This window comes from Pan troglodytes, chromosome X (assembly GCF_028858775.2).
Source record: "Pan troglodytes isolate AG18354 chromosome X, NHGRI_mPanTro3-v2.0_pri, whole genome shotgun sequence".
Taxonomy (NCBI): Eukaryota; Metazoa; Chordata; class Mammalia; order Primates; family Hominidae; genus Pan; species Pan troglodytes.
The window spans coordinates 149,109,796-149,125,662 of NC_072421.2; the positions used below are offsets into that span (position 1 = coordinate 149,109,796).

The 15,867-nt window shown below is 38.0% G+C and overlaps 1 protein-coding gene across 4 annotated transcripts in view; it reads left to right on the plus strand.

The window, feature by feature from the left end:
• The window catches only part of PASD1 (PAS domain containing repressor 1), a 113,762-nt gene that overhangs the window by 60,273 nt on the left and 37,622 nt on the right, over window positions 1-15,867 (plus strand). For all 4 annotated transcript variants that reach the window (XM_054676391.2, XM_016944438.3, XM_016944439.3 and 1 more), the window contains exon 8: window positions 2,036-2,118. In XM_054676391.2, coding sequence (XP_054532366.1) covers window positions 2,036-2,118 — 83 coding nt within the window. The remainder of the gene's footprint in view (window positions 1-2,035; window positions 2,119-15,867) is intronic.

Consider the following 15,867-nt stretch of genomic DNA (forward strand, 5'->3'; position numbering starts at 1 on the left):
GCAGTTCCACCACAACCCCATTGGGTAGCTGATTGTAAAGGCTTCTACTCTCTTTGTGTTCTCTAATATAGCATTCACAAATTCTAGCTCTAAAAAGAATTCACTTTGGAATTCATCTGATAGATTCAGCATCCATTAATTTATCCATTCAGTAACATATTTAGTAAGTACCTACTGTATTACAGGTACTGTGCTAGGTGCCAGAGAGACATTAGGGGAGATAGACAATAGCTAAATAATATTGGAAGGTGCCCTGAAGGATGACAGAATAATGTGCTAATGACTAGTGCGGGTGGGGAGTTCAGACAGAGTGGTCAGGGAAGGTCCTTTTCGGATAATTTGTCTTTTGAGCAGAGACCCCTAGGGATGCTAACTAAGAAAGGAAGGCAACGCAGGTAGATGGTTCAACATCTGTAAAAGACCTAAGGTAGTAACTAGCTTGGAGAGTTCCAAGTAACAAAGTAAGTTATGTGACCAGAATAAGGTGAAAGGGGGAAGGAGCAGCAGAAAATAAGATCCAATAGATAGGCAGGGGACAGATTATGTAGAACTTTGAGATCCATGGTAATCAGTTTGGGTTTTATTACAAGTGCATTGGAAAGCAGGAAGGTGACATGATCTGATTTTCTTTTTTAAAGGTCAGGCTGAATACTGGGTGAGAAATGGAGTATAGAGGAACAAGAACAGAAGCAAGAATACCTAAGTGAAAGATGATAGGGGCTTGGACTATGATTGTAGTAATGGAGATACAAGTATTCTGACTTGGGATGTATTTTGGAGGTAGTGCCCTTGCTGATGAGTTAGAAGGGTCTAGGAGAAGGGAGAGAAACATCTCATGGAGGATTTTTAGCTTTTTGGCTTGTGGAACTCAGCAAATGGAGGTGCCATTAACTGATTTTAGCAAGACTGGGACAATGTGGATCAGGCAGTGTGGGAGGCTAAAATCAAGAGCACTGTTTGGGCCATGTTAATATTGTGTTGACATTACAACATAAAACATATCCAACTCATTACCTTATAAGGGAAGCCTCTGATCCAGATTTCCTGTGTTCAGATCCTTTCCCTACCAGCTATGTGACCTTGGCCAAGTCACATCCTTTAGCCTCAGTTTCTTTTTCTATAAATGGCAGTCATAGTACCTTCTATTAGGGTTGTAAGGAGTAAATAAGACAGTTTCTCCTATATGGTAAGCACTCAGTAAATGTGAGCTATTACAGTTGTCGTGATCATTGTTATTACTGTCATTATTACTGCCAGTGATCCAGAGAGGGCAACATGCTTGCTTTACTTTTCATCTCTGGTTTAAAACATGGGCTTTTCAGACCACATTTTAGAAACTGTGGAGGGGGCCTTTACACATTCAATTTTAGAACAAGTAATATATGTCATCATTTCTTCAAATTTAAGATGGTAAGAAAAGTAGTATAGAAGAAAGACAGTTTAAGGAAGTTGCCTAATTCAGTTGCCCCATTCATTATTCCGTCTTTGTAGCCCTCTGGGATTTGAACTGTCACATCTGCCATGAGAATACAGACATCCCATTTTGGAAGTCAACCCCAGTACCTACTTCCTTCTCTGAGAAAGAGAAAAAAATCTGATTTGGCCCAATACCTTGGTAGCCCTTACAGCACAAGGAACTCTATTTGTGTTCTAGTCCAGTTTCTCTCTAGGTTTATAGGATGTTTGTTCCATATTAGTGGACATTTTGGAGAAAAAATCTTGTGCAAACAGGCGGGTTTTTGGAGGAAGATTTTTTTCACAGCGTGACTGTGTAGTACAGTGGGAAGAGTGATGAACTCACAGTTCAAACTTTGAAATTCTGCTCCTGGACCTACTAGCTCTATTTCTTGGGTCAAATCATTATATCTCTATAATCCTCAGTTTTCAAATCTGTAAAACTCCAGTGCATTTCTCACGTTGATATGCAGATTATTTGTAACATTGGATATGAGCATGCCTCCAAAATTAATATATGCTGTGCATTTTTACTATTTATATACATATTAAATGTCTAAATATTGGAATTTTTCTGCAGCAACTTTACACTTCAAAGGCAGTCAGTGATGAAGCTGTACTTACACAAGATTCAGATGAGGAACCTTTTGTGGGAGAGCTCAGGTGAGAGGTAGTATTGATAAAGCTAATGAAGATCTAGAATACAATTTTACTAAACGAAACTAAAACAAGAGAAATAACACCTACAGATATTTTTTTCCCATCAAAATGAAAATGAAAAAAGAAACAAATGGGCCAGGGATGGTGGCTCATGCCTGTAGTCCCAGAACTTTGGGAGGCTGAGGCAGGAGGATCCCCTGAGCCCAAGAGTTTGAGACCAGCTTGAGCAACATAGTGAGATCCTATTTCTACAAAAAATACAAAAAAAAATAGCCAAGCATGGTGGCATGTGCTTGTAGTCCTAGCTATTTGGGATACTGATGTGGGAGGATCAGTTGAGCCCGGGATATCAAGTCTGCAGTGAGCAGTGATCATGCCACTGCACTCCAGCCTGGGCAACAGAGTGAGACCCTGTCTCTAAATAAATAAATAAAACCAGAATAGCAGTCTACTAGTCTGAGCTTCCTTTCCCAGCTCATATAATTCACGTTTTTCCAACAGAATGTAAATACAGGTGATTGGCTTTTTATTTTTTATTTTTTAAAAAAAGCATTAAAGCAATAAATAGAGAAAACTTAACTGACCCAGGCATGTAATGACTTTCAAATTAAGGTAATGCATTTTAATATACTACTTCATTACTTTTTTTTCTTGAAAAGAAAGGTAATGTTTAGACACTTTTAAATGGTAGAAGAGCAAGTATGCATTGTGGTAACTGCTAATTATACAGGCATCCCTCTTTTGTGAATCTAATGTGTTCTTTAAAATTTGTTTACTGACACATTTTCAGAGAATAGAAGCCAATATTCCACTATTTCACGTGAGAAAAGTAAAAATATATTCCTAACCCCCAGGAAAATGCCGATTAATTTGCCAGATACCACTAAAACCCCTTTACAAACTTATTTAACAACCCACAAAGGATTTCTGTAAAATATAAATTATTTATAATACTATATAGTTATTCCGCATTTGATAAACTCATTGTTTGGCACATTTGTATGTAGTAAGCCACAATAGCATACACTATACAGTGTCTAGTATTGGGAGGGGATGACATTTTCCTTCTACGTTGCAGTGTACATGTACTGGTAAATAAATAATGAAGTAATATATTAAATATATTAAAGATGTGCACTGTATGCCAGTAATATTTAGCAAAATAAAATAAGCAAACAAGAGAACTTTGCAAGAGGTTTCTTGGGATCAAAGGCATGCTTGCATGAGGTCTGATGGTGAGAAGAGTGAGCTGGAAGCTGTGGTCACAGTTACTATTCGGGGGCAGGAGGAGGTAAGGAAGCCAGAGCTAGTGAAGGAATGAGTTAAACAGGAAATATTTGAGGCTCATCTGGATTTAAGAGAAGGCAGGGAGAATCTTCCATTCCCATCAGAAGAGTACAGAGGTGATTGGTTGTCAACCTTTAGCTGATGCTACACACAGAGCAGTGGGATGAGAAACAGAACTCATGGTGGCTAGCTATTTACATCCCCTTTGCTTGGTTAAAAATTCTTGCTAACATAAAGCTGCATTTGTATTAATAATTGTGTAATTGTGTGTTGAATGTGACAATGTGACATGTCTGCTCATGCCATGATCACATTTATTTGTACCAGCATGCTGTTTTTATGGAATCTAATTTTTATTTGTATTTATTTTTAAATTTTTATTTATTATTTATTTATTTATGATACTTTAAGTTTTAGGGTACATGTGCACAACGTGCAGGTTTGTTACATATGTATACATGTGGCATGTTGGTGTGCTGCACCCATTAACTCTTCATTTAACATTAGGTATATCTCCTAATGCTATCCCTCCCCACTCCCCCCACCCCACAACAGGCCCCAGTGTGTGATGTTCCCCTTCTTGTGTCCATGTGTTCTCATTGTTCGGTTCCCACCTATGAGTGAGGACATGCAGTGTTTGGTTTTTTGTCCTTGCCATAGTTTGCTGAGAATGATGGCTTCCAGCTTCATCCATGTCCCTACAAAGGACATGAACTCATCATTTTTTATGGCTGCATAGTATTCCATGGTGTGTATGGGCCACATTTTCTTAATCCAGTCTATCATTGATGGACATTTGGGTTGGTTCCAAGTCTTTGCTATTGTGAATAGTGCTGCAATAAACATCCGTGTGCATGTGTCTTTATAGCCGCATGATTTATAATCCTTTGGGTATATACCCAGTAATGGGATGGCTGGGTCAAATGGTATTTCTAGTTCTAGATCCCCAAGGAATTGCCACACTGTCTTCCACAATGGTTGAACTAGTTCACAGTCCCACCGACAGTGTAAAAGTGTTCCTATTTCTCCACATCCTCTCCAGCACCTGTTGTTTCCTGACTTTTTAATGATCGCCATTCTAACTGGTGTGAGATGGTATCTCATTGTGGTTTTGATTTGCATTTCTCTGATGGCCAGGGATGCTGAGCATTTTTTCATGTGTCTTTTGGCTGCATAAATGTCTTCTTTTGAGAAGTGTCTGTTCATATCCTTCACCCACTTGTTGATGGGGCTGTTTGTTTTTTTCTTGTAAATTTGTGTGAGTTCATTGTAGATTCTGGATATTAGCCCTTTGTCAGATGAGTAGATTGCAAAAATTTCCTCCCATTCTGTAGGTTGCCTGTTCACTCTGATGGTAGTTTCTTTTGCTGTGCAGAAGCTCTTTAGTTGAATTAGATCCCATTTGTCAATTTTGGCTTTTGTTGCCATTGCTTTTGGTGTTTTAGACATGAAGTCCTAGCCCATGCCTATGTCCTGAATGGTATTGTCTAGGTTTTCTTCTAGGGTTTTTATGGTTTTAGGTCTAACATTTAAGTCTTTAATCCATCTCGAATTAATTTTTGTATAAGGTGTAAGGAAGCGATCCAGTTTCAGCTTTCTACATATGTCTAGCCAGTTTTCCCAGCACCATTTGTTAAATAGGGAATCCTTTCCCCATTTCTTGTTTTTGTCAGGTTTGTCAAAGATCAGATAGTTGTAGATATGCGGCATTATTCTGTTCCATTGGTCTATATCTCTGTTTTGGTACCAGTACCATGCTGTTTTGGTTACTGTAGCCTTGTAGGGTAGTTTGAAGTCAGGTAGCGTGATGCCTCCAGCTTTGTTCTTTTGGCTTAGGATTGACTTGGCGATGCAGGCTCTTTTTTGGTTCCATATGAACTTTAAAGTAGTTTTTTCCAATTCTGTGAAGAAAGTCATTTGTAGCTTGATGGGGATGGCATTGAATCCATAAATTACCTTGGGCAGTATGGCCATTTTCACAATATTGATTCTTCCTACCCATGAGCATGGAATGTTCTTCCGTTTGTTTGTATCCTCTTTTATTTCCTTGAGCAGTGGTTTGTAGTTCTCCTTGAAGAGGTCCTTCACGTCCCTTGTAAGTTGGATTCCTAGGTATTTTATTCTCTTTGAAGCAATTGTGAATGAGAGTTAACTCATGATTTGGCTCTCTGTTTGTCTGTTATTGGTATATAAGAATGCTTGTGATTTTTGCATATTGCTTTTGTATCCTGAGACTTTGCTGAAGTTGCCTGTCAGCTTAAGGAGATTTTGGGCTGAGACTTCAGCAAAGTCTCAGGATATTTTTATTTTTTACTTTTTGAGATGGAGTCTCACTCTGTCGCCCAGGCTGGAATGCAGCGGTGCAATCTCGGCTCGCTGCAACCTCCACCTGCCGGGTTCAAGCGATTCTCCTGCCTCAGCCTCCTGAGTAGCTGGGATTACAGGCACGTACCACCACGCCTGGCTGCTTTTTATATTTTTAGTAGGGACAGGGTTTCACCATGTTGGTCAGGCTGGTCTCGAACTCCTGACCTCATGATCCGCCCACCTCGGCCTCCCAAAGTGCTGGGATTACAGGTGTGATCCACTGCGTCAGCCAGAATCGAAATTTTAAATGAATCTTCAGTGTTTTATGTTTGGCTCCTAGGAGTGGGGAGCACGTGCACGACCAAGCTTAAGACTTCTAGCCAGTCTCTGAATGTGCTTTATTGCTCCCAGCTTTTCTTGTAGTACATGGACTTCAATAGGCCTGTTAGTCTTGCCCACTTCCTTCATTAGTTTCTCTAGTTTCTTAGATGACCTTTTACTGAATAATGTGGAACGTAAGATACCTACAAGACAACATGTTTAAACAACATGAACTCAAGATGCTATAAGGAGAATGACTGAGACACAATAGCAGCACACTGACATGCTCTTGTCTAGGCATGCATGACTTAAACATATTCTTGCATGCACCCTAAAACGGATTTATTTAGCAGGTTTGAGTAATGAATTTTGTTTAAAAACTAGCATATCAGTGTAGCAAATATTCAGATAGTGAGAGTTTAGAGAACAAAGATACTCATATTTTATTTAAAGGTAGAGTTTAATTGGATGAAAAATATTCTGATGCAGCAAGGGGCCAGCTACCACATCTATGCCGTAATCTTCATAAGATACATAATAAAAGTGTTTTCTGAGGGCTTAAAATTATATCATTTCTAATTTTGTAAGAAATTATGACTCAAATGTGGGTGAATGCACACTCTTTCCCCTAAAGTTCAAAACTAGACAATGGATTGTTTATCATGTAGGAAGTAAGATAGAAAATGACACTTAGGGAAAAAGCGGATGCATTTAATGAAGAAAAGTCTGATTAATTCGAGACTGCTTGTCCCTCTCATATCCCTCCCTCCTCCAACTCCATGGCCACTACTCTGGCCCCAGTCTCTTCAGCTCTCATGTGATGGATTGTTGGTGTACCTGGCTGGCTGGCCCACTAACCTGAACTCTGTAAGGCAGGACCTGTCACCCTCACCCTTGTCTTAGCACAGAACCTGATAATGAGTAGGCAGAAGTGACATCTGCTCATTAACTGATTGGTTACTTGATCTTATCAAAATGGTAATACATTCCGGGCCATGAGATCTCTCAAACATTATGCGGTATTGTTAGAAAAAAAGTGCAAACCAGTACCCTATTGCTTGATTTTTTCATAGACTTGTCCCTTGTCCCCATGATATTTTCAATTAAAAAGGAGAAGAGATTGCATCATATCAGGGTTGTAATTTTTAGTTATTAATAGTCTGGCTTCCATTTTACCCTCTGGGGGATAGTTAGAAAAGCAATTGGTCACAAAGGTCATAGGGACCCACAGCTCCCAAAATGTTTCCCTTATCTTGGTAATTCCATTTTTTAAGATTAAGAAGCATCCTGCTAAGTTTTCTCTATGCTTATGAAGGAAACACAAAGGTGGGAATTTGAAGTGTTTAGAAGAAAGGGTGTATTTCCACATAGAATGTCCTGTTTGTGCGTGTTTAAGATTTGAGGCTTAAAAATCTTTCATTCCAGGAGAGGGCCTGAACAGCTGGGGTATTTTTCATTGAGGCTACAGGTGTACCGGAGTGGAAAGTCTTGCTTTCTTGGACTATTGAAGGTAGAAAGAAGTAAGGGATTTGTGAGTCAGTGAGGGGCAGGCAAAAAAGTGAATACTGAGTAGCCCTCTGCTGTCTTGCTACTGCTAGAGTCAGAAGTAAGCAACTAAGGTACTCTTTGGATTTGCCCAGTTGCATGTATTGGTAAGGCCCAAATTCCTATCATAGCATCATCTTTTAACACAGTGCAATTTGTTCTTTATACTTCATGATGTTATTTTATGTTTATTAACTCAGTTATTTTCTACATATCTATAAGGTAGATTTTAGACTCATTGTACAGGTGAGAAAGTGCACTCACAGAGGATGTATGATTCACCGAAACTCACACAGCTGGTTAGGCAGTATAGCTGTATTTGGGACCTAAGTTATCCTGGGCTGCATTCCACGAGGACACCAGTTTCAGGAGCTGTGGCCGGTATGTGATTCAAGGGAGAAAACTCAAGGAGTCTTTGGAAAGTACGTGACCAGGGATGTTACTAAGAGAAAACATTTTTCTTTTTAATTTCACCTTAAACTTAGAGGGAGGAGAATATACCGATTAGTTAGCCCTAATACTTTTTACAAAGATGGCACATTTTCACCCAAAAGTAAAGTAGAAAACACTGGAAAATCAAATGATGAGTATTTCCCAGGTTCTAGTAGCTGTTACCTGTGCTTGCAAAGTCCTCAGAAACTCTGCTATAGGACTGGAATTGGTCCCTGGGGAGACTCCATCTGTCAGCAACTCCACCAGAAAGAATGTTCCTGCCTAATTCCTCTTTCAGTGAAGAGACACCTTGTACAAAGGTGTGGGGAAAATTTTGCAAAGATGTACAATGGTCCTAATTAGTGAGGTTTTGTTGTACCGAGTCTTTTTACCGTACTATACTATACCGTATTGACTCCATTCCTTATGTCTGTCCCATCTTGAGCAGAGGAGGGGCCTTGCACATCATTGTAAATGTGGCTAGCATGCCTAGTCTTATCACTTTAGTCCCAGTGAAACTTATTTATTCATACAGAAAATAGTTAGCATCTACTATGTGGAAGTTTCTGTTCCAAGATTTAAGGATATGGTAGTGAGCAAAAGTCCTTATCTTCGTGGTCATTACATTCTGGTGGAGGAGAAAGATAATAAACAAGTCAATAGACTATAGAGCAGGTGAGATGATGAGGGCCAAGGGAAAAAAATTGAGCAGTGAAAGGGGTATAGGGAATGTTATTGGGGGGAGGTTAAATACTACTAGATTTTGAAATGGCATTTTATAGGTTAAAAATGGAGTAATATTGGCAATTCCCTGTGGTTCCTTTGTGGCCAGAAAGGGCCTCAACAAGCAGGTGACTTGAGTTAACATCTGAAAGGAGTGGAGGAGCAAGCCTTGTGGATTTTGGAGGAGATATTCCAGACAGAAGGAAGAGCAGATGCAAGGTCCTTGAGGCAGAAGTACATGGCAGAAGCATATGTTTGAGAAACAGCAAAGGAGCCAGCGTAGCTGGAGCAGAGTCACCAGAGAGGAACATTCAGAGCATGCAGGGCCTGTGAGCAACTGTGAGGGAAGGACCCAGGATCTTGTCAGCTCGACCCTGCCTTGTGGAATAGCTCCTGCTAGAGTCATTCACCATTATTTCTCTTGTTTTTCAATGCCGTGTGGAGACTCAGTCAACACTACCTGCTCTCCCTTTGCACGTTACTTGGCTATTTCTACTAATTCTACTCTACTAATTCTACCTATCACCTTTGGCAAATACTGTGGAGGTCTTGTAATATAGTTTTAAAACAACATAAAATTAGGATTTTTAAAAACTATAATGCTCAGGTTTTATTTCTCAGTTTTGCCATTTACAGTTTGTGTGATCTTGGAGAAGCCTGTTAAGTCTTATGTTCTTTATCTATAAATGATGAAGATAATTACTGCAGAATGGGTGTGAGGCTCAAATAAAAAAAATAAGATCTATATGTTTTGTAAAATACTATGCAAAGTCAAATTATTATGGATTAGAAAGTCCTTCCAAATATGGAGTAATTATAATTTAACACTATAGTCCTTACTAATCTATACAGACACCATTAACTACAAAGGGCTACCTGTGAACATAGCAGACAGTCATGATCTGAAGTTTGTGTCTGGTGATTTCTTCAATATTCTTTTTATTTTTCTATAAATTTAAGGTAGTTCTTTTTTTTTCTGCTTAAAGCCAGTACATTTGAAACCTCCATACTGAGATGGTACTCTCTCCATTAACAACCAAGTCATTCCATGAAGAGCATCCATGTCTCCTTGCAGGGTGAAGTGGGTGCGGCCAACTTTGAATATGATGAAACTTCCAGCTTGGAGGCCACATACAGCCAGATGACTCTATGCTCCGACACCCACCAGAGAGATACTCACATGCTGACACCTGGTGTTAGCAGATAAGGAAAGGAGTTGGGGCTTTTCAGGCTGACATCCAGGGAAAGAACCCTTGAGCCCATTCCCACGCAGCTGTATTTGTTAGATTTGAAGCCAGCCCCTTGGTGTACACTTAACTAATCATATTAGTAGTAGGTACAGGGTCTGGTCCTTGAAAAGGACAGACATCAAAAGACATAGGTAGAAGGGATAGCAGTCTCAGGATCCTGGGTTTTATATATCATTTTCTTTATGATGTGACCTCTAGCCAACCCATACTCCATCTTCAGCTACATGACAAATTATTTTGATCATCTAAATGCATAAAATCATTAAACTATTAGATTTGCAATTGATAAGAGCAGTTTTGTTGTTAATATTTTTTGAAAAGCTCTGTGTAAGGGTTTGTACTAAAAACTTATTGAAGCAACACTGAAATTACTGAGGTTTAGACACTAATGAAAAAAGTCTAATAAATATAAAAGTTTTAAAAAACTGGGACAAATTATCTGATATATTTGCCTATTTTATGAAAAGCAATTTTAAATAAATATTCTCACAGCTGCATATTCTTCTCAAGTAATAATGTTATTTTTTTCTCACAGTATTCATTTGCCATTCCACAATATAGTTGCCCAGCTTGTGTGTTGGTCATCTGAAGATGTGGAATGGGATTCATCCAGCTCTCTTTTCACTTAATGATTTTGGCTTTACCTCTTTCTTATCTTGAGGCATTCTTTTGCTTTAGCTCCATTGCCATTTTTTAAATTTTTTTTTATTTTTTAACTTTTTATTTGAATATTGGCAGGAACTATATGTGTCCTCTTTTACCTATACTCACAAATTTTTACAGCTTGCCCCATTTGCTTTATTATCATTCTCTCCTTTTCTCTCCTTCTCTCAACTTCTCCCCATCTTTTCTTCCCTCTCTCTTCATATAGATAGATATTTTGTGTGTGTGTAATTTATTATAAACTGTGGAGATACACCTCTATTTCTCAAATACTTCTATGTATTTCCTATGTTCAAGTTTATTAAAATACATAACCTTAGTATGGTTATAATATCAGGAATTTTGGTATCTGTGGAATATTAGTATCATCTAATCCACAGTCCATATTCAAATTTTGTCAGTTATCTTTTGTAGCTTTTTTTTGGTATAGGATCCAATTTAGGATCACGATTACATTTAGTTGTCATATGTCTTTAATCTGGAATAGTTTCCCAGACTTCCTTTGATATTCTTAACTTTGAAATTTGTGATGAGTGCAGACTAAATATTTTATGGAATGTCCCTCCATTTGGGTTTGTCTGATGTGTCTTCTTAACTAGAGTCAAGTTACGCATTTTTATCAGGAATACCACAGAAGCAATGTTATATTCTCAGTACGACATATCAAAAGATAGATGGTGTTGATATTTCTCATAAGCTGATGTGAACTTTGATCACATGGTTAAAGAGATGTCCACCAAGTTTCTCACCTGTAAAGTAAAATTTCCCTTTGTAAATTTTAAGTAACTTATGGGAAAGTACTTGAAGACATGTAAATATTCTGTTCCTCAAGAAATTTTTACCCACTACTCTTAGTACCTGTTGATAATTTTCTAACAGCATCATACCTTCTACATTTATTGGTTGGCATTTTGGTTAGGAAGTTTCCCCTCTGCCTCATTAATTGAATCGTTATTTATTTATTCACTGGCTTATAATATACTACTATTATTACTTATTTCAATGCTCACATTGTCTCAGAATTGGCCAGTGGGAGCCTCTTCCAGCTGACTCATCTCTTTTTAATGTACCCTGTCATTCTTTGAGCATCCCCCTTACTACCTGGCACAAGACTTTTCAGGTTCATTTTGTATTTTCTCTGCCTCAGAGAAATCAGCCAGTTCTCTAAGTCTTAGTCTGAGCAACTCCAGCTTCTTTAATCAGAAGTATTTAGAAACCAAGATCTAGGCATTAGTTCTGGTCATCATTACTTGTGTGCTACTGCTTTTAAGTGCTTTCAGAACTAGGAAACAAATACACATGTACCTACATATAAAGATATATATCTATATGTATGTGTACCTTTGTGTATGAGTGTATATAAAATAATACAAATCATGAGTTCATAGTGATGCTTCAGATTCTAAGCCAACACCATAGGGTTCATTCTAGTCTTCCCATTTCTGTATTTGCAACACTCTTTTCCAATAGTCACAAAGGCCTGGCCCCACTGTCCTCAATATAGTTACTTACTTGCTCAAATATCAAATGCACAGAAAGTAGTTTCAGGGTTGCCAACTTATGTCATTGCAAAAAGAAAACCTTCTAAATTGAGTTTAATAGTATTTACATTTGTAAAGTAAAATTTACATGTAGTAAAATACACCTATCTTAAGTCTATCATTCCATGAGCTTTGAATGGAGAAGCCCGTGTAAACCTCATTCCTGTCAAGATGTACAGTGTACATCATGGTGGCTATGGTTAATAACAATGTATTTTATGTTTGAAAATTGTTAAGAGAGTAGATTTTAAGTGTTTTCACTACAAAAATGATAAGTATGTGAGGTAATGCTTGCATATTTTAAATAGCTTGATTTAGCCATCCCGCAGTGTATACATATGTCAAAACATTATATTGTACACCAGAAATACATATATAATTTTTACTTCTTAATTAAAAATTTTTAAAGATATACAATGTTTTCAGCCCCTTCTCTGTCATCCTCCCACCTAGAGGCAACTGCTATTTTGAATTTTTTCACTCTAGATTAATTTTGCCTTTACTAGAACTTCATAAAAATAGAACCGTACAGTATATACTCTGTTGATTCTGCCTTCTAACCCAGCGTAAGTTGTACGTATCAGTAGTTCATTCCTTTTGTTGCTGAGGAGTATTCTATTGTATGACCATACCACAATTTGTTACGTATTTTCCTTTTGATGGACATTTTTTTCTAGTTTTGGATTATTACAAATAAAGCTGCAATGAACGTTCTTTAAAAAAAAGTCTTTCTGTGGATATGTATTTTCTTTTTCTTTCTTTTTTTTTTTTAATTTTTTGAGAAATTTCTTGCTCTGTCGCCCAGGCTGAAGTGCAGTGGCATGATCTCAGCTCACTGGAACTTCCACCTCCCAGGTTCAAATGATTCTCCTGCCTCAGCCTCCTGAGTAGCTGGGATTACAGGTGCCTGCCACCAGGCCCGGCTAAATTTTGTATTTTTAGTAGGGATGGGGTTTCACCATGTTGGCCAGACTGGTCTTGAACTCCTTACCTCAGGTGATCCACCCGCCTTGGCCTCCCAAAGTGCTAGGATTACAGGCATGAGCCACCGTGCCCAGCCTGTATTTTCATTTTTAAAATTATTTCTTAAACAATCTATCTGTTAAATTGTGCAGTAAATTTTTTTTTCCTCTTGGTATACAGTTCTGTGGATTTTAAGAAAGCTATAGATTCATTCAACCACCACCATAATCAGAATACAGAACAGTTCCATCATCCCTCAAAAAACTTCCTTGTCCTGCCTATTTATTGTCAGCCCTACCCCACCTCACCCCTAACCCATTTCAACCACTGATCTATACTTCATCCTTATAGTTTTGTGTTTTTGAGAATGTCATATAAATGGAGTCATACAGTATGTAATCTTTAGAGACTGGCTTCTTTCTCTCAACACAATTCCTTTAAGATTCATCCAAGTGGTTGCATGCATCAAAAACTTTTTACTGATGAGTTGCATTTCATTGTAGGTATGTACCACAGTTTATTATTTCACCTGCTGAAGGACTTCTGTGTAATTGCCAGTTTTCTGGCGGTTATGAATAGTACCGTGATAAACGTGTACAAGATTTTGGTAAACGTGTTTTCATTTCTCTAGGGTAGATAGTCAGGAATAGAATTGTTAGTACATACAGTAATTGTATGTTCAACTTTATAAGAAACTACCAAATCCTTTTCCAGGGTGGTTGTGCCATTTTGCATTCCTACTGGCAATGTATGGGAGATTTTGTTTGTTTTGTTTGTTTGTTTGTTTGTTTTCTGGAGACGGAGTCTTGCTCTTGTCCAGGCTGGAATGCAGTGGCCTGATCTCGGCTCACTGCAACCTGTGCCTCCTGGGCTCAAGTGATTCTCCTGCCTCAGCCTCCTGAGTAGCCGGAATTACAGGTGCTCACCACTACGCCTGGCTAATTTTTGTATTTTTGGTAGAGGGGAGGTTTCACCATGTTGGTCTCAACCTCCTTACCTCAGGTGATCTGCCCGCCTCGGCCTCCCAAAATACTGAGATTACAGGTGTGAGCCACCACACCCAGCTTGTATGGGAGTTATTATTGCTTCACTTCCTCCTGAGTGCTAGGTGTTGTCATTTTTTAAACTTTTAGCCACTAATAGGCACACAGTGGTATTGAATTATGGTTTTAATTTGCATTCCCCCTAAGGACTTATAATACTGAATATCTTTTCATCACTTTCCATCATTACATCTTTGACAAAGTGTATGTTTGAATCTTTTGCCTAATTTTAAAATTTTGTTGTTTGTTTTCTTATTGAATTTTGAGAATTCTTTTTTCAGTTTCATTTTTTATTCACAAAATATTTTCTCATATTCATTGTCTTTAATCTTTGCAACATCCTGCAAACATTGTTCTAATATTAATTTTGCAAAGTCAGAGCAGTACAAATTAAAAATGTAGTCTCCAAAGCTAACAGTCTGGGTTCAAATTCTGGGTTTGTCACTTATTGCTGTATTAACTTTAGCAGCTTGACTTCCCTGAACCTTGATATCCTCAACTATGAAATCATACTCATACAAAACGATCATTCTCAGCAAATTATCACAAGGACAGAAAACCAAACACCGCATGTTCTCACTTATAGGTGGAATTGAAAAATGAGAACACTTGAACACAAGGCAGGGAACATCACACACTGGGGCCTTTTGGGGAGTGGGGGGCTGGGGGAGAGATAGCATTAGGAGAAATACCTAATGTAAATGACGAGTTGATGGGTGCAGCAAACCAACATGGCACATGTATACCTATGTAACAAACCTGCACATTGTGCTCGTGTGCCCTAGAACTTAAAGTAAAAAAAAAAAAAAAAGAAAAAAAAACAATAACAACACTTACTGAGTGCTTACTGTGTATCAGGCATGGTTCAGAGTATTTTAAACACATCTTAACTCATTTCATCCTCACCACAGTCTATGAGTTTTGAGAATTCTTTATGCATTCTGGATACAAGTTATTTGTTCAATATTTGATGTGCAAGTACTTTCTCAAGTCTGGGGCTTCTATTTTCATTCTCAGCTGTGTATTTTGCAGAACAAAGGGTTTTTATTTTAAGAAAGGAATATTTTGTCATTTTTTTTTCTCTGATGGATTGCTTTTGGTGACATGTCTTAAGAATTCATTACCGAACCAAGACCACAGAAACTTTTTTTTTCCCAAAAGTTTTATCATTCTGGATTTTAAGTTTGTATCTACGATCTACTTTGAGTTAATATTTTTATAAGGTGTGAGATTTAGGTCAAAGTTCATTGTTTTTGGTATATGGATGTCCAGTTGTTCCAGTATCATTTGTTGAAATATGATGTTGTTACCGTCCTGCTCAAAAACTTTCGGTGCTTTCCCCATTGCACTTGGAATAAAATCCAAACTCCTTTTGTATGGTCTGTAAAGCATACTGCTTTGTATTCCCTTTTGTCTGTCAGACTTCAGCCTCCCCGGCTTCTCTTTTCTGTGAATTCTCAACACTCTTTTCCAGCGTAGAGCCTTTGCACAAGTTTGTGTCCTCAACCTGAAATATTTTTCCACTATGTTGTTCAATAGTTGCCTTATACTGGTTCCCCTAAGTTTATTTTTTATTCTCTCCTCTGGCATTCTGCCCTTTTCCTTAATCATGCTTATTACAATTTTTAACTTTATAGTTATCTCTAAACTAATCACTCATTGTCTGGATTTCCCATG